General features: G+C 39.3%; 1 protein-coding gene across 5 annotated transcripts in view; it reads right to left on the reverse strand.

The window, feature by feature from the left end:
- Positions 1 to 19,909, reverse strand: part of Ago3 (argonaute RISC catalytic component 3) — an 84,790-nt gene that overhangs the window by 48,895 nt on the left and 15,986 nt on the right. For 2 of the 5 annotated variants that reach the window (XR_005504456.2, NM_001271193.1), the window contains exons 3-5: positions 15,008 to 15,128; positions 12,940 to 13,148; positions 11,911 to 12,047 (exon numbers count right to left, since the gene is read on the reverse strand). Coding sequence is in view for 1 of the 5 variants with exons in the window: in NM_001271193.1 (NP_001258122.1) it covers positions 11,911 to 12,047; positions 12,940 to 13,148; positions 15,008 to 15,128 (467 nt within the window). In the remaining 4 variants the exon portion in view is untranslated. Of the gene's footprint in view, positions 1 to 1,623; positions 7,862 to 11,910; positions 12,048 to 12,939; positions 13,149 to 15,007; positions 15,129 to 19,909 lie in introns of those variants that run through there. The other 3 variants (XM_008764024.4, XM_017593400.3, XM_039110019.2) reach the window with 2 other exon arrangements.

Consider the following 19,909-nt stretch of genomic DNA (forward strand, 5'->3'; position numbering starts at 1 on the left):
AAGGCACTTTATTGAGTCTTCTGTCTCTAGGATTTTTCCTTTCTAGGTTACATTCTGTATTTTGTTCAGACTTAGGACTCTTTCATTTTGCTTAAATAATTTCACATTTTGCCTTTCAAATTTAGGATTATAATTCACACAGAAATAAGTTTTTTAAGACGTGAGACAACTTACTATTTTACTTCTTCTCCACTAACTTGAAATGCCACCTAAGATATTTACAAATTTCCATAAATATACAGCTGCCTTGTTTCTCGGTTCTCTTGACAAATCTGCCTACCTCTACATTTGCGGCACTGTGTTAAAAATGCTACAGTTTCATAATAAACAGGGCCATTCCTTTTTCTTTAAAACTGTATTGGTTTCTCGTGGTCTTTTGTCCTTCCACACAGACACAGGCTTATTGATCTGGATGTGATAGTACAACCCTTTAATCCCAGCACTTGGAAGGCAGAGGCCACTCTGGTCTATGTAGAGAGTCTGGGACAGTCTGGGCTACATAATAAAAGCCTGTTTCTTGGGGTTGGGGATTTAGCTCAGTGGTAGAGCGCTTGCCTAGCAACCGCAAGGCCCTGGGTTCAGTCCCCAGCTCCGAAAAAAAAAAAAAAAAAAGCCTGTTTCCAAAACAAACGACAACCCAAACACACTTATAAAGTATCATAACAGATCCACTTGGATTTTATTTTAGTACTGTATTTACAGATTGATTTTCTGGATAACTGACATCTTAGGATTTCTAAATAAATATTACATCATTTGTTTCTGTTTTGTTTTGAAGCATTGCTTCATGTCTTTTGGTTAAATATTGTATTTTACAAACTTCAGAAAGTTTATTCTTGGGTATCTGCTTTTTAATCTAAACTACCTGTCTCTTTCCTATTGTATACTCAGCTTGGATATCACTGTCCTGTAAATATTTCTGGGTTTTCAAGCTCATTTGGACTTTCCTTCTCCACACTCACAGATGTGTTCATTCCTTGTTTCCTGCTAGTTCTGCTAGGCAGTGAGAGTCCCCTGGAGAGTAACAGTACTCTGTGTGTCCACTTTACAGGAGACACAGAACAATGATCTCAGGGTAGTACATGCATTACAGGGGAGGTGACTGTGCTGTGGGAATATGTAAGACAGATATGTAACTCAGACTTATTTTTATAGATGTGATAAAAGCTCATAATCAGCTGACTGAACATAAGGGACATTGTTATTAGATATAACGTGGACAAGCCTGATTCGGTTGGTTGAAAGGCCTAAAAATCAAGGCTGAGGCTTCCCAAGGGAGAAGGAAAGAAGAAATTGCATCTACAGACAACTCTTAGATTATGTCTAAGACGTCTGTCCTTGTCACCTTCTCTAAGGGTTTCAGATTACTACAATTGTACAGACAAATCTCTATGTATCTCCTCTTGATATAGCAACAGACTTATAGTTTATTTGCAAGTATAACTTCTTTAAAAACTTTGTAGTTTCTAGTCTATTTATTTCTAATCAGTTCCATGTGCTGGTAGCCATACCCAAAGATTTTGCTTTTCTGGGAACGGGACTTAAGCCTGCTTTCTTTTCCAGCTTAATCCTTGGAATATATCCTTCCTCTCCATCCCACATTAGGCCGTCACCGTCTCTTACCTGAACTAGTGATTGAGAAGCCCTTACTGGCTTCTCAGATTAGCCTTTTTCCTCTATCTATTCTCCAAACTGCTGCCAGAGGTCTCTTTCTGGAAAACAAACACGATCATGTCACTACCTTTCTTAAGAACCCGTGATGCCTCCCTACTGACTAAATTTCCGTTTTAGTTCATTATCTCCTGTTTTTATTTCTTATTTCCTTCTAGTCTCTTTGCGTTTAATTTTCTAACAGTTTTAGATAAATGCTCAGGTTACTGATGCTTCTCTTCTGTTCTAGTGGGTCATTAAAGTTTTAAATTTTTCTAAGCATTGCTTAAATCAATCATACCCGTTTTGATATATATTATTAACTACCGTTTTGTTCAAAATTCAAATTTCCTTTGTGACTTCTTTGACCAATGGGTTATTTAGAAATCCTTTATTAATTTTGAAAGCTAACCTTTTAAGTTTTGGTAGAAACAAAACAGCAATTTAGTCCCAATTTCTTCATCTTTTTCCAAGATACTATACATATCAACAAGAAAAGTACTAAGATTGAGCAATTAACCTCCCCCCCACCCCCCAGAAAATGCCACATTGTAAGTAAATATGGCCCTGATTATTCAGGCTTGCAAAATCTATACAAGAACTCATATCTGAACGCTGGAGAATGTCAATAAGTATAAGGAAATCTATGGGGAAACATCACATTTCACTTTCAAAAAGGAAGTGTCCTATCTTAAAAGTCACGTCTGGAACTGAAATGGAGTAGGGGACTCTCAGATAGAAAAAGAGAAAGGATGTATAAACATGTCATCAGGGTATATCGAGAGTAGCTTAGATAGTCCCAGAAAGACTACCTTTCTACAAATGATCCAGTTATGATTGCTCTGTAATTTCTTAATCTGAACTGTGCAGGAAAGCTATAAACTAATGGCAAAGCAGAGGCACCCCCAATGGAGTCAGCACTTACATCACTGAAAGTACTGGAAAGCAGGGGAGACGGGGTGAGGCTACCCACTCTTCTGGATGGAGTCCTCAAGCAGAGAAAGCCAGGAAATTATCTTGCTACTAAAGTACAACTAATGACCCTCCTACCGTCTTCTACCAGGAGCTTCAGAGAATACATCTCATTCAAAGTTAAGCTACAGACAGAAAGTAAGCATCCACACAGAGACAGTACATAAAAACAGAAGAGGCACATCTTATAATCCTGGCACTTGACACCTGAAAGGTGGAGGCAGGAGGATGGAAAGTTTGAAACCAACTTGAGCCATACTATACAGTGAGACTCTGCCTTCACACAAAAAATACAAGAAGCAAAGCGGTGCATCATACCTGAAAAATGGCAAAGCATATGACGAAATCGGTGAAAATTTATTTATTTTATTTTTTTATTTTTTATTTATTTGAGTACACACTAGCTGTCTTCAGATACACCAGAAGAGGGCATCGGATCCCATTACAGATGATTGTGAGCCACCATGTGGTTGCTGGGAATTGAACGCTCAGGTCCTCTGGAAGAGCAGTCAGTGCTCTTAACCACTGAGCCATGTCTCCAGCCCGAAAATTACTTTAAAACAGCAAAGTCCTTAGGGGGAAAACTATATTAATTTTCTCTCTGTCTTCTCATTGTTGAATTTTTGTTGTTTTTCTGTGAGATAGGATCGCACCATGTAGCCTTGGCTGGCCTGGAACTCCCTATGTGGCTCTGCCTGTCCTGCCTCCACAGTGCTAGGACTAAAGGCATGCACTACCGGGACCCACTAAAAAGATCTTAATGAAACTAGGGCAGGATCTAGGACTCAAGGAATAGGGCTGGTGAGATGGCCAAGCAGGCAGAGGTGCTTACCGCCAAGCCCAATGACCTGAGTTCTATCTCCAGGACCCACACGGTAGAAGGAGACAGAGGAAGGGAGATTTTTGTGAGTTCAAGGGAAACTTAGCAAGTTCCAAGCCAGCCAGGCAAAATGGTAAAAATCCATTCCCTATCTCAAAAACAAATAACAACAAATTAAAAAAAAAAAAAAAACACACACACACACACAGAAGGAAGAAGGAGGAGGAAATGGCCTTTCTAGTATTGCAACTACCACTTTAAGAGCACTTTGCCCTCTCATTAATTATAGCACCTGAAGATTGGACATGAGAGTTACGTAAAACCCTGTTTCAAAAATAAACAAAAACCCCAAACAAACAAACCACAAAATGCACACCCTTTAAAAATCGAAAAAGCAGTGGGGGATAGGGGTGGAGAATGACACAATCTGCTAAGTCAAGACCTTATTTATCTGGCTTAGTTCATCTATTAAACAGAAAAAACAACGAGCGAAACAAAACAAGCACCGCTGACCTATAGAGTAAAAGCGCTGTATAACATATCAGGATGTACCTATGGGGCTGGAGAGATGGCTCAGCAGTTAGGAAAGCTAACTCCTCTTCCAGAGGAGCCCGGTTCAATTTCCAGCAGCCACGTGGTGGCTACCAGAAATCTAGTACCATGGAATCTGATGCCTTCTTCTGGCCCTCTGCGTACCAGCCATGCACATTATGCATAGACATTCTTGGAGGTAAAACATTCATACTCATTTAAAAAAAAATCTTTTTCTAACTTCTTGCTTGCATTGTAATCCTTTAATCATAAAAGAATGTCAAACTTGCCCAAAAGATATAAAAAGAAAGCCACATTAATCAATAACCATAACATTTAGAAAGCAGAAATTATTGGATATAAGATAAACACAGCGGGACTGTGATGGCGCACACCTGTGATCCTAGCGCTGGTGGGGGTGTGTGGGGGGAGAGTCAGGTGTGTCTGTGAGTTTAAGGCCAGTCCCGTCTACAAAGTCATTTCTTTTTTTAAAGATTTATTTATTTATTATATATAAGTACACTGTAGCTGTCTTCAGATACACCAGAAGAGGGCATCGGATCTCTTTACAGATGGTTGTGAGCCACCATGTGGTTGCTGGGAATTGAACTCATGACCTCTGGAAGAGCAGTCGGGTGCTCTTAACCGCTGAGCCATCTCTCCAGCCCTACAAAGTCATTTCTAGGACAGACAGAGAAAGCCCTGTCTCAAAAAACCAAAACCCAACCATCCTACCAAACAAAAACCCACCAAACCAAACCAAACCAGAGGATTGATTCTTTTTTTTTTTTCCTTTTCTTTTTTTTTCCGGAGCTGGGGACCGAACCCAGGGCCTTGCGCTTCCTAGGTAAGCGCTCTACCACTGAGCTAAATCCCCAACCCCAGAGGATTGATTCTTAAAACTTCAAAACAACAACAAAAGAGACTTCCTACACTCTCTGATTAACAACTTACTGAAACTAGAAATTTATAACAAAATGAGAAAACAGAACTTATCTTAAAATTTAAGACATAAAAACATTAATAAAAAATTTAAAGTCTCTTTAACAATATGGACTAGCGAGGAAGGTATGGAGTCTCTTCGGGACTCGCTAGTTGAGATTCCTATTAGAACGGGATATAGAGACGGGAGTGGTCACCTCTGATAGCCAGGCAGGACTTCCAGTGGAAGGAGGGGACATCAGCCCACCCACAAAACCTTCAACCCAAAATGTGTCCTGCCTGTAGGATGCACAGGGACAAAGATGGAGCAGACTGAGGGGACAGTGAACCAGTGACTGTCCCAACTGAGACCCATCCCATGTGAGCGAGCCAGCCCATGACACTACTGATCATACTTTTGCTATGCTTGCAGACAGGAGCCTAGCATAACTGTCTGAGAGACTCCATCCAGGAGTGGAGGAAACAGATGAGAGATGAACAGCCAAACATCACACAGAGCTTGGGGAGTCCTGTAGAAGAGTAAGGGGTAGAGAGCCAGAGGAGTCAAGAAGACCTACAGAGTCAACTGGGCCCAGTGGGGCCAACAGAGACTGAACCACCAACCAGAGAGCATTCAGGGGCTAGACCTAGGCCCCTGCACATTTGTAGCCGATGTGCAGTTTCATTTTCATGTGGGTTCCCTAACAATTGGAGTGGGGACTATCTCTGATTCTCTTGCCTGCCATTGGATCCCCTTTCCCTACCTGGACTGCCTGGTTGGGCCTCAACAAGAGAGGATGTGCCTACTATTGCAGTGACTAGATGTCCCAGCGTGGGGTGGTACTAATGGGAGGAATTTTTAAGGGCAGGACTGGGAGGAGAAGAAGGAGGAAGGCTATGATTGGGCAAAGTGAATAAAAATAAATAAATAATTGGAGAAGTATGGGCTAGAGGTGTACTACAAATGGAGGTTGCAGCTCCTAGAAAACCATGTAATGAAAGCCCAGCTCAGAAGCTGTGCAGTGAAGTTCAAGGATCAGAAGAAAACTCACTTTTGACTTTTTCTTAATGAGGAAAAAAATAGAAGTTACTAAGTAGTTTAAAAAGGTAGGAAAACAACTTTAATTTAGTTAATCAAAGAAGAAAAACCTTATAAGATGAAAGAAAAATTATAGAGAGCAAAGCTAGAACTAGAATAAATAAACTAGTATTAGTTCTTCTGCTGGGGAGAAAAAAAATCAGGGGTTGAGAAAGATGGCTCAGCGGTGAAGTGGACTGGAAGCTTTCGCAGGTCTCAGGCTTGAATCCCAGCACCGACATGGAGGCTCAGACGCATCTGTCACTCCAGATCTGACACCACCTCCTGATCTCCAAGGGCACCGCACACACCAGTGGAGCATAAATGTAGGTGAAAAATAACTTTAAAAAATCAGTTCACTAAGCTACTGGCCAGTAACAAAGAGGAAAAAAGGGAAAAGCACAATTACAAAAGTAAAAAATAGGGGAAACCACAGAAATAGAGAAAGTTTGAAATAGTAAAAACTGTTTTATAAAATTCAATACATTAAATAAAACATGGATAAAATAAAAAATTTATTGTAAATAAATGTGACTTATGAAAGTAATCAGGGATAGTCTGAATATTGATTATTTAATTAATTTATTAAATTTTAAAACTGATTTATTTATTTTTATTCTATGTGCAATTATGTTCTGCCTGCGTGTTTGTGTGAGTGTGCCGGATCCCCTGGACCTAACAGTTGTACACTGCCAGATGGGTGCCAGGCATCGAACCTGAGTCCTCGGGAAGAGGAAATAATGCTCTTAGCTGTTAAGCCTCCTCTCAGGCCCACAAATACTGACTTAGTAAATAGAGGAAGAGCCACCCACCAAACCAACGGAAACAAAACAAACCGGGTCACAAAGTTTTTCAGGCGACTGACTCTACGACACCCAGTAAGGGCTGATGATTTCAATACTGCTTTAAAATTGTTGCAGACTTTAGAAAATGGAAAACATTCAAAAGCTTCAAATGAAATATAATGTTAATATCAAAAATGAAAAAGGCTTTTGTAGAAAGAAAAGCCACGCAAATCGTACCTGGACATTTCAGTTAAAAAAGTAAAGCATTGGGGTTGAGATTTAGCTCAGTGGTAGAGCTCTTGCCTAGCAAGCGCAAGGCTCAGGGTTCGGTCCTCAGCTCCAGAAAAAAACAAGACAAAAAAAAAAAAAAAAAAAAAAAAACAAAACAAAAAAACCCAAAAAAAACAAAAACCTCCTGCTAAAAAAAGTAAAGCATTACTAAACGGAATTCAGTTTCATTAAAAGAAGCTAGGAATGTTTTAATGTTTGTACAAAAGAACTGTTATCAGCTGCTTCATATACACTCAAGAGACACACAGCAAAATCGAACACATATGGGGTGTGTGTGTGTGTGTGTGTGTGTGTGTGTGTGTACATGCGTGCATGGGCCACAGGTGCCTGAAAGGCTCTGGGCTCCCTTTGAGGCGCCCAACAAGACGGCTGGACATGAAGAACAGTGCGCTGAAGAACAAAGGAACGACCTTAGAAAGGCGCCATCTCTCCCACCCCTTCCGTACATTCTGATTGAAGTATTTATGAAAATAGGACAGGAATAGAACAAATGCTCCTAACAATAATAAAAACAGGCAAATGTGCATAATGTTTATGAGAGAGACACTGGAACATTTCTCCTAAAGTGAAGAAAACAGAGGATAACCATTGCTCTTCGCTGCTATGGTGTCTAAGCGAGTCAGTGTAATCTGACAAGAAAAAATAAAGGTGAATCCATGACCATGTGGAGACCACATGACTGTAACAGAGAAAAGTCACGAAAATCACTTGAAAAAATTATTCAAAGTATGGGATTCCATTAATAAGGCAGAAAGACTAAAAAGTTACAAATAGAAGTTAAAAGCCTTAAGAGCCAATGTTAAGAACCAGTTATAGGGGATGGGGATTTAGCTCAGTGGTAGAGCGCTTGCCTAGCAAGCACAAGGTCCTGGGTTCGGTCCCCAGCTCTGGAAAAAAAAAAAAAAAAAAAGAACCAGTTATATTAAATATTAAACAAACACCATTAAATGTCAAACCCATTTAATACCAACAAAATGCAGGAAACACACAGGAATACCAAGAGAGAGTAAGTAAGCTGTATGTGACAAAAGCTTTAAAACTTTTTTGAAGCAACAAAATACAAGTATATAGTGTGTTTTTGATTGAAGGCTAGACTAAACACCTTATAGAAGCCAATTTGTTCTAATTTAATTGTTAATGAGGTCTTAGTAAAAGTAACCCGTCTTCTTACATACTGGGTGTAGACACAGCATTTCTAAAGACTGTATCATAAAACAAGAATGGTCTTGAAGGCATGAGAGTACATTATCACCTAAGTCATAATGTATGCCGACAAGCAAACTTCTGAGTGTGAAAACAGAAATCAACGAAAACAAAATAACCACCCCTTATTCCAAAGATCAAAAGACAATAACAGTTTAATTATAAACCTCGATCACTAAAGCTTCTTTCCGCGCTTGGCAGCGGCTAATGCAAGACACATAACTGGTCTAGGTGCTGAGACTAAGTGCAGAGTGCTCAGCGCTGAAAGGGACCTCAGAACACAGCAGCTCGGGAGGTCACGGGAGAGGGTAGAGGGAACAGTAAAAGCTGGAGGGGAGAGTGGTGTGAAATGCAGATCTGGGCCTCGCATGGCCATGCACTTACAGCAACTGTGGTTACTTATACAAGACCGAGTCAGTCACAAGGCTCACGAAGGCCTACCCCTAGCTGAGGAACGGAGGAATGACTGGCCGTTGAAGGCTGCTGGAGGAAGAAGAGTGGTTTTCACTGGGGCACACAGAGTGGCAGCACTAACTGAAAACAGTAAGTTATTTAAAAAGAGAGAGAGGCATGAAGATGGGCTGGGGGTAGAGTATCAGGGGAACTGTAGGTAGGAGGTAAGGAGCAGATACAGTCCTAATACATCCTATATACTCCTGAAATTCTCAAAATAGATTTTAAAAAGAAAGAACAAAACATGCAAACCAACAGTTTATTAAGGTGTATGGCCAGGCAAATCAAGGCCTTGGGCTCTATTCCTAGTACCTAAAAATAACAATAAATGTAAAAGTAAAAATGAATGAATAAGTGGTCCTCATATTAGTGAAAAACTGTTTTGAGGCAGGCACAGTAAGTGATTCGTGCCTATTATCCTACAGCTAGGAGGCTGAGCCTGGAGTACAGGACAGCTTGGACCATACAGTGAGTTTCAGGCTAGGCTAAGCCACACATAAGAACCTGTTTCCAAAAATATATGACAAATAAAACAACAACAAAAACCACTTAAAATAGCAAATTTAACTGGCATCTGGAAATGTTGATTTTTTTTTTTTCAGGACAAGGTTTCTCTGTGTAGCCTGGCTATCCTGGAACTCACTCTGTAGACCAGGCTGGCCTCCAACTCAGAGATGCACAGGCCTCTGCCTCCTGAGGGCTGGGATTATAGGTGTGCAACATCATTGCCCCACTTCAAAATGATAAACACATTTTCCTTTGACCTATCAGTTTCATATCTGGTAATCTTATACAAACGTTAAATATATGTAAAATAATATTTGGAGATAGCACGTAATTAAAAATGTCCCTACTACACATACAAAGTGAACTGGTTAAACAGTGTTTCTCATTATTTCTATGGTGGCAAAACTGCTAGGAAAAAAATGAGGGAAATTCTGTGTTAATCTGGAAAGAGCCAGGGATTCATGGAAGGATGGCTAATTTCTTATACTAAGCAAGAAACATGATGAACCTTGAGCATATCGCTGTGCTAGGAAGCAAGAGAAGCGTCAGTGAGTTATCAACTGGATACTGTGCCTTGGAATTCACTGAATCAAGAAGAATAGAATGAGAACAGTCACCAGTTGGTGATCTCTAGTGAAATACACGTCCTGGGAACGACGATCAGGGAATATATCAGTAACTGCCAAGTCTGAGAGGGCTGATGAAGAGAGGCCCCTGCACCCACTGCCCTTCTCTGGGTCCATCCTTGCACTACCATTTAGACCCCCAGTAGTGCCTCCGAATAGGACAGAATAAAACACTCATGTCTTCTACCCAGGTGAATCAAACTTTAAGGGATAACTTATTTTATAGAAAATACAGGGGACAGAGAAACCCAGTCATAAGAAAACAAAGATGAACTGGGGATATTCTACAATACAGTTTCTGTGAGAAGGTTTGGTAGGTAGTCAATGAAATTTTAAAAAGAGGAAAAGACAAGGGTAGGGGAAAAAGAGTGATGTGCAAATCTTGTTAATTCTGATTCAGATCAACTAAACAGAAAAAGACATATTTGGGACCATCAAGAAATTTGATTCTGCTGGCTCTCAGGGCTTCTGAAATATTCAACCTCCTTGGGTGGGAATTGGGGGTGGGAAGTGGGGGGATCCTCTAGAAAGTACCAGAGACCTCAGAGGTGAGAGACTCTCAGGACTCAAAAGGAGGGACCTTAGATGAAATGCCCAACAGTGGGAAGAGGGAACTTGTGGAGTCCACCTTCAGTAGAAAGACAGGACATCAAGTGGATGGGGTTACCATCCCACAGTCAAAAACTCTGACCCAGCATTGTTTCTGTCTAAAAGAACTGCAGGGACAAAAATGGAGAAGAGCCTGAGGGAATAGAGGTCCAGTGACAGGCTCAAATTGGGATCCAGCTTGAGGTGAGGCTCCAAGGTCTGACACTATTACTGAAGCAATGGTGTGCTTACAGGCAGAAGCTTAGTGTGGCTGCCCCGAGAGGCCCAACAAGCAGCTGAAACGAGTCAAATGAAGAAACTTACACCAAACCAATGGACTGAAGTTGGGGACCCCTGTGGTTGAATTAGGGAAAGGCTGCAAGAAGCTGAGGAAGAGGGTGACCCCATATGAAAACCAGCAGTCTCAACTAACCCGACCCCTGAGCTCTCTCAGACACCCGGCTACCAATCAGGCAGCATACACAAGCTGGGCCAAGGCCTCAGACACATATACAGAGCTTGGTCTGTCCTCAGTGGGAGTAAATGCCCCTAACCCTGGAGAGACTCGAGGCCCCAGGGAGTGGGTAAGCCTGGAGGGGGCTGCAGGGGGGGTGGGGGACATGACATCCTCCTGGAGACAGGGTGTAGGAGGAATGGGGTGAGGAACTGTGGGAGGGCAGACTGGGAGTGGGGTAATGACTGGACTATAAAAAAATAAAAGTAATAAAAAGTTTTTAAAAAAAGAAACAATTTTCAGAGATGTATGTAGAATATGACTTAAAATATTTGCAGAGAAAAAAAAAGCAAAGGTAGAAAAATTCTAACAAAATGAATAATGATTACATACATATGACAGTTTGCCATATTAGTCTCTGTACTTATATATAGGCTTGAAAATGTCTGTAGGAAAGCACCTAAAGATAAGAATGAGATTAGCGGTTGGGGATTTAGCTCAGTGGTAGAGCGCTTGCCTAGGAAGCGCAAGGCCCTGGGTTCAGTCCCCAGCTCAAAAAAAAAGAATGAGATTAGCAACATATTAGTACAACAGGATACCTGGCTACGTCCCTAAAATCAACACTTTTCTTTTAAGGATATAAATTTTATAATGAAAGGCTGACTTAAGAATAAAGAGAACAAAAGTCAATTATTTGTAAGATAAAATTTTCAAATGATCACATCAGGGCTTTTACACATTTTTGTGTGCCTGTTTCAGATTTAATAGCATTCTCACCCAGGTTCTGTATGAAGGATTTACAGATGAGATATAAAAATAAGGTCTTATTAGGTTGTCATTCATGTATACATGGATATATATATGTATATGGATATATATATATATATATATATATATATATATATATATATATATCTCCATCCAAGTATTATGTTAAGATACCAGTACATAGAACTGTATACACAAAACCGCACATACATGCCATATAGAAATCGACTACCCGATTCGGAAGATGGCTTTAGTTCCCTTACCATCAATATTGAGCATCATTTTCCACATGGCAGGCCGAACAGATTGATGGAATCCAAACCATACTTCCCTGCCCCCTCCAAGAGGGTGGTCGTATCCTTCTGGAGCTGAGAAAAAGGAGCGCCCCACAGGCGTATATCTACAAAATTAAAATGGTATGCTTACACTAAGGCAAAGACAGTGAATTTATTATAATGAGAATTATAATTATAAATATGCAATGAAAGCAAAAAGCTATTCTAAGTGAAGAAATTCAATGGCAGCCTTCTCTGATTTTTGTCTTATTTTAAGAATCTGTTAGTTTACAAAGCAATATAAATGTATTTTACTATTTTTTTTTTTAGATAAAGTTTCACTGTGTAGTCCTCCACAGCCTGGAACTCACAATGTAAACCAGGCTGATCTCTAACTCAGAGATCTGCTTGCTTCTGCTTACCAAGCGCTGGGATTAAAGGCGTTTGCTATCTCACTTATTCCTTAAAAACTTGTTTTTACCAAAGTATAAGAATATTGCAACTTTAAAATGTTAGAGAGCAAGTTATTTCTATAAATATGTTCAAAGATATACATTTGACATATTTAAATCCAGAAATATGAAATTCTAGTGTGATTTTAAAAATAGTACTTCTCTCCCCCCTTTGCCCATGCAGGAGCTCAAGTGTGCTGGGCAAATGCTCCACCCTCCCTGTCCCCTATCACCAGCCCAAGAGCAGCAATTTCAACACAATCTGATACTATTATATAAAATATGAAATTACTTTTAAAACAGGTGACTCAAGTTCATAGTATATCTGAAAATGCCAATTATTTAAGACTTATAGGTCCTAAGAAAAAAGGCTAGAAATTTCTCTGTAAAATAATTCATTAGATTAGCTAAACTAATGGATATTTTACATGATACTGTTGTACAAATCAAATAATGAAAAACATACAACACATGAAGGATAACCAAGGAAGGCATGTACTACTCTCTTAGGAAGAAACCCTTCTTATTAAAGATATAAAGAGGAAAAAGGGCCAGCACCACCTACTTCATAGAGGGCAGATGTCGGAGCACCACATCAACGGCATGGACCGGGTTAGTGCTGATTGGCTTGTCTAATTCCAGTGGCTCAGGCAAAGTCCGACCAGTCAGAACTTCATGTAGTAGGTGCCAACTGACTCTGGACACAAACTTCACTGACACCTTGAAAGGGCGATCTTTTCCACCTTCCCCAGGTAAAGTAACATCTAAATCTACCTGTTAATGTCATGAGACCCAAGTATAAAACATTGAAAGAGATAAATGTAAATTTAAATACATAGTTTATTCGTGGTAGTTACATTCATCATTCTAAATCACTGGAAACTACTTAAAAATATTAACATTTTGGCAAAGAAAGAATGAAGAACTCTTTGGAAGTGTTATTTGATCATTTCTCAGCCATATTATTAAATGAACAACCCAAGTATGAAAGACTGTGAAGGACAAAAGCTTTTGGTAAAATGAGAAAATAATCATGACTCTGCTTCCTTTGCAAAGAAGAAACACGAGAAGGAAGCATGAACCAGAAACAAAGAAACTGGGAGTGGATTGGAAAGGATAAAAGGAAAGGCACTAGTGTATTGGGGTGGAGTCTTGCCATTGGGGAACATTCTAAAATTCTAAATACTCTTGTATCAGCTCAGCTACCTGAGAGGCTGGAAAGTCACCTGATTCATAAATTCAAGATCAACACAGATGAGCCAGCTATGGTGACTCATGCTGGTAATCCCAGCACTCAGAAAACAGAGGCAGCTGGGAGGTGGTGGCACACAGCTTTAATCTCAGCACTCGAGGTGCAGAGGCAGACAGATCTCTGTGAGTTCAAGGCCAGCCTGGTCTACAGAGTGAGTTCCAGGAAGCAAAAACAAAAAAACAAACCCAAGACAAAAAAAAAAAAAAAAAAAAAGAAAACAAACGCCAACATTGAAAAAAAAAAAAACAAAAACAAAAAAACCAAAACCCCAACAAACGCATTTGAAATGAACAGAATCAAATGAATGGAGAAAACAATAATCCTTTCAAGCATAAATCACCAACTGCTAAAAATGTAAGAATAATATCCTTATAGGTTATTTCTTACATAAAAACTAAAAAGAAAAGAAAAAGGCTGGAGAATTGTTCCATAATAAAGACCTAAGACATGACCCTGTTAGCATGATCCTGGACTGGATTCTTTCTCAGAGGAGGGGAAGACCCTAAAGAACATAATTAAACAATGGGCAATGTGGGGCTGGGGATTTAGCTCAGTGGTAGAGCGCTTACCTAGGAAGCGCAAGGCCCTGGGTTCGGTCCCCAGCTCCAAAAAAAAGAACCAAAAAAAAAAAAAACCCAAAAAACAAAAAAAAACAATGGGCAATGTTAGTATATGGATTATCAATTTAAAAAGTCTTATGTCAATATTAAATTTAATTAAGTTGGTAAATATAGTATAGCTTTTATCCGTATTGTTAGGGAATAATACATATTAAAGTATTATTAATGGGCATAATGTATGCAACCCAAGTGTGAATGGATTAGGAAAAGGTAAGTAAGTATATACGTGTTTCTTTATATCAATATATTAAGCAATAATGAAAGAGCAAAAGAGAGTAAAAAAAAGATGTTTAAATCAATGCAGCGAATGTTAAAGGCATTAGTGAATCTGAGTGAAGGGTATATGAGTGTTCTGCACTATTCTTGAAGCTTTTTTCGTAAACCTCCAATTATCTCAACAGAAGTCTAAAAATGATCCTATTAGCACAGATTATAATTTTAAATGGTAGTAAAATAATTTAAAGGGAGATCTAGGGAATGGCTCAGTGGTTAAGAGTACTTGTTCTTACAGAGGCCCTAGGCTTGGTTCCCAGTACCCACATAGCTGCATACGACTGGCTATAACTCTGATCACAAGAGATCAGATGTCCTTTTCTGGCCTCCTCCAGCATGGTGCAAACATGGTGCATAGACATACTAGCAGGCAAAACAGCATATAAAATAAGAATCAGTAAATCACATAAAATAAGAATAAACACATCTAAAAGAGAATAAAGGAGATACAGCACAAGGATAGCTTTACAGTAAGAAACACGGCTTACCCCAGTAGTTGCCACAGGAAGTGGATTGGCTGTGTAAAGGCTTCTTTTTCCATCATAAACTGGTCTACGGTCTCCAAATATAGTCACTTTAAAATGCTGAACCATTGAGTCAACTACTTCTCTAAGAAAGGGAAAAAACACATTCACACAATCCTCTGCAAGATGAAACACAAAGTCACCAACCGAAATAGTTCCTGGAACTGTTTAATGACCTCAAACGAGATTTGCTTTCAGACCACAGCTTAAAGTAGCAGAAAAGACTGATTACAGGCAAAGAATGATCATAATTCTCAGACCAAAAAAAATGAGTCCAACAAATTAATCATTTTGGGATACTCTTGATCAGAAAACTAATATTAGAATTTAATTCAAAATCTCTTTCATCTTTTCTAAGCACTCCCCAACTATTTTCCTTTCTTTCTCAAAAAGATGTTTGCACAGTGCTAAAATAAATCTTATTAGATCTCTATTTAGAACAGTCTATTGTGTCACAATTATATTCTCCATTCCTACAGTGAGTTTATGAGAGCAGGGAACACATCTATGTATATTCTCTATAGTCCCCTCTTACAACACCACCCAGTCAGTGAGGGGCTGTGGAATGTCCGGCTAGGGATGGGGCTGAGCAGCAGAACATTTGCTAGCATGTACAAGGCCCTGTGCTCACTCCCCAGTACCACAAAGAGAAAACTCTAGTTTCCTTCAGCAAACATTTTGATCCTAATATATAGTAACATGGAATGGCATTAAAAAATTATAGACTATAGAGAATTATACCAAGGACCTACAACTGATATATTATTTTACTCATAAATGCTTTAAGACAGTGAAAGATATCTAAAAGGATCTATGCCAATTTATGTCTAGAGAAGAATTCTTTACACAATCACAATACATCACAATGAGAGTACACTTATCCAGTACTGGGATGAGTAGAATCAAAAGATTAAAATCTAGCCCAGACAAGTAGGGAGGAAAGGGAGAGAAGAAAATCAAAATTTTCTAGAACAAAGAAGAAATCAAGCAGACTTAATTCCCCGGAAAATTTTCTACACAGAACCAAAAAATTCTCTATTTCCCACCCTGTTTTTCAAATTTTGTGTTTTACTGAAAAGTGTTTTAAATCAATATCATGTCTTTCATGTGTAATGTGACACCAAAGATTTGATTCCTCAACCTTGGGGTTCAACAAATTTTAAAGACTCTGCTGTTTAAAGTTTCCTTTTGTGGCCATTATTACAAAGTCCAATAAATATATATCACCATCAAATACATCATACAGATCTCATGTATTAGAACTGAGTGGTCCAAACCACTCACCAAAATGGTAGAGGGTATTAGAATAGTGGGGCCAAAATATCTCAGAGATAAAGACATCCTGCTTTGATATATAGCACATAGTGGTTCCTTAATAAATTTTCTAGTAGTGGACAATAGATCTGGTTCAGTGACCTTCCAAAACTGAGAAAAAGACATGTAAAGCTGAATTGAACAACTTTACTCCTCAGTGAAATCTGGCTGTATTTAATTAACGGTGCCTCCATTCTCCTCAGTTTGAAACTGCTCCTTACCTGACGACTTGATGACCCACCTCTCCACAGCATTGGTAACTTTCCTATCTGGACTGCCACCACCTTAAGTTAAGACTTTAGTTCTAGCAGTTGAATTACTTACTCTTTTTGTTTTTAATGTCTTTAATTTTTTCGTTCTTTTTTTTTTTCTCCTCCAATTCTACTTAAAAGATATCACTGCTAAATAAACCCCGATGCTACACTTTTATTCCTAAAATACAGAAGCCTGTGCTAGGGTTGGGTGTGGTGGCCCATGCATCAGGGGCAGGTGGATCTCTGAGTTCCAGGCCAGCCTGGTCTACAGAGAAAGAAAAATAAAAGAGCCAAGTCCATCATCCTTGTCAGCTCTTGACCCATAGAAGCCCTTGAGGTAACTGCCGTCCCCCCTGCCAGCTCCATTTCCTGTGCCCGTTCTCCTAAGTAATCCCTTCTGATGTGTTTGATAGGCCGTGCACTCCTATGTGTTCTTATGTGACCTTCTATGTGTCACACTGCTGTGGAAAGATCAGTCACTATTTTAATAGTTATTTTTCACAATTATTTTCAAAGGCTTCCTCTGTGAAAAGCAGGTGTAAATGATTATAAACTGACTTGATTCAATTGTGACTGATACAACATAGTCTACAGTACTTAATCGCTCTCCCATCAAGTAGACTTTACTCATCTAACAGACTGACAGCCGTAAAGAAAACACAGTTGCAGTGCATCCTTTCCATACAGGCAGCCTTATGAGCTGATGTAAGAATTCACCTCTGGATATGTACCCAGAAGGAGTGTAGGTCTAAGTGAACTTTATCAAGGAACTACTATGAACAATGAATTGCTCTCCTAAATGGTTCTAATCATCTACACCCTTTGATGTTCTATTTTATTTGTCTCCATCAATATTTTGCTATCTAATATTTACTAGCCTGATAGGCATAACTTAAAACCTCTTTAAATTTAGCTCTCACTCACTATTAAGTAATTTGAACATCCGGATGTGTTACTACTCTTCTGCAAATGCCCTGTTTGTTCCCTTTGCACCCACTGGAGTTCTACATTCTTCCTGTTGAACTGAAGACATCCTATTTATATTCTAGATAGTAATTCGCAGTCAGGATTAGTCACTATAAACACCTTTGCCCACAACTGTTTTAACACCGACTACATACCTACTTAACTGAATCCATAATTTATATTACTGAATTAATCGATTTTTTTCACCTGTGGCTTCATACTTTTGAGATGCTGTTCAAGAAACACTACATCAATACAGACTGCGTATTCCTTATCTGAAATACTTAGAACTAGAAGCATTTAGATTTTTTTAAATCTCTGCATATACATACATATGTATACATAAATGTTATTTCTCAGCTTGGAAGAAAAACAAAATCCTGTCGACTGGAGGAAATTTAATGAAACTAGTCATATACTAAAGGAATGAGGCAGACACAGATGTACAAGTGCTACATATTTTACCTTACTATTTGGAAGCTAGAATTAAAAAAGAAAAGTATATGCCCTGATAGCAATAGTAGGCCAGGGAATGAGACAACATAAAGAAGGCATTCAGTATAGGAAGCAAAGTTGAGGAATGCTATGGCTATGTGCAAGATGCACATGGAGCTGGAGACAGTGCAGGAAGCATTTGCTGTTCTTACGGAGAACCGGGGTTCAGTTTTTAGCGCCCATATGGCAGCTCACAACTGTCCATAGGCACACAAAGGGCACACAAACATTCATGTGAAACACTCATAGACATAAAGCCAAGAGATATACATATATGCAAATGCCTCAATGAAAATCCTTAATTGTGGTGGCTAGTTCTATGTCACCTTGACAAGCTAAAGTCATCTAAGAGGGAACCTCATGTAAGGAAATGCCCCTGTAAGTGCAGGCTATAAGAAAGCCCGTGGGGCTGGGGATTTAGCTCAGTGGTTAGAGCGCTTACCTAGGAAGCGCAAGGCCCTGGGTTCGGTCCCCAGCTCCGAAAAAAAGAACCAAAAAAAAAAAAAAAAAAAAAAAAAAAAAAAAAAAAGAAAGCCTGTAAGGCATTTTCTTAGTGATTGATGATGGAGGACCCATCCCGCTGTGACTGGTGCTATCCCTGGGCTGGTGGTCCTGGGTTATAGAAGAAATGGGGCTGAACAAGCCATGAAGAGCATGCAGCACTCCTCCAGGGTCTCTGCATCAGCTCCTGCCTTTAGGTTCCTGCCCTGTTCAAGTCTCTGCCATGACTTCCTTTGATGATGAACAGAATATGGAAGTGTAAGCCAAATAAATCCTTTCCCCCCCACAATTTGTTTTGGTCATGGCGTTTCATCACAGCAACAGAAATCCTAAGTCAATGAAATATTAAAATGTTAAAATTACAATTATGCAAAAGCAAAAATACAAAAGAAATCATGCTTATCAGTTAGAATTTATTTAAATTGTAAGAATTTGTATGTATGTGTATATGTGTGTGGGGTGTGCAAGTGTGTATGGGTGTGTGCATGTGCACATGTGTGTGCATGAGTGTGGATGAATGACCTAAGGGTCCTCATGCTTGCAAAACAAATACTTTGAGCACTCCCATAGGCCCTCACAAATGTTTCAAGTATAACAGAGGTTTTTCAAATGATAAATGGATATGCCACAATGCATTATCATCAAATTTAGTAAACTGTTCTTTCTTTTTCTTTTATAAATAACAAGTTACCACTCTATAGGCTAAAGCTGGCATCAAATTCATACCAAGCCACCTACTTCAACCTTCCTCCTAAATGCTGGATTACAAGTGTGAGCCGACACATGTAACTTTCAAACAAGTTCAATACCAAGAAGGAACTCTAGCAGTCATCAGGTACTATTAGCTGAGTCTCAGTATAGCATGGTTATGGAATATCTGTTTTCTATTATAACAATAGACGTGGAGAGGGTGGGGATAGAGTCTCTTGACTCTTTTTATTCCAATGGGGAATTTTTAGCAAAATATTTGTGTATATCATTAAAACACTTTCTTAGCTTTATAAGATGTGAAACTATGTAGCCAAAATACATAACATTTTTGAAGTGGAAATTATGGTTTCTTTGGAAAGTCAGTTGTACTGGACAGTGCTTTGCTGGGGCAAACACAGGCGAAAGGATGTTCTGCTAAAGCAAGCACGTGAAAGGACACATGATGAAAGAGTCTTTGCTAACAACACACATGTAGTAGTTCATCTAAAATTGCACAGCTGAGCTCTGTTGGTTGTGACTCCATAGAGAGAAATGCACCAAAAAAACTTCTGGTGGTGTTCTGGCGGCTCCTTGCTGCTTCCTCAGACTCAGGCTGATTGGCAGAGTGATGTCAGCCAATACAGAT

This window comes from Rattus norvegicus, chromosome 5, assembly GCF_036323735.1.
Source record: "Rattus norvegicus strain BN/NHsdMcwi chromosome 5, GRCr8, whole genome shotgun sequence".
Classification (NCBI taxonomy): domain Eukaryota; kingdom Metazoa; phylum Chordata; class Mammalia; order Rodentia; family Muridae; genus Rattus; species Rattus norvegicus.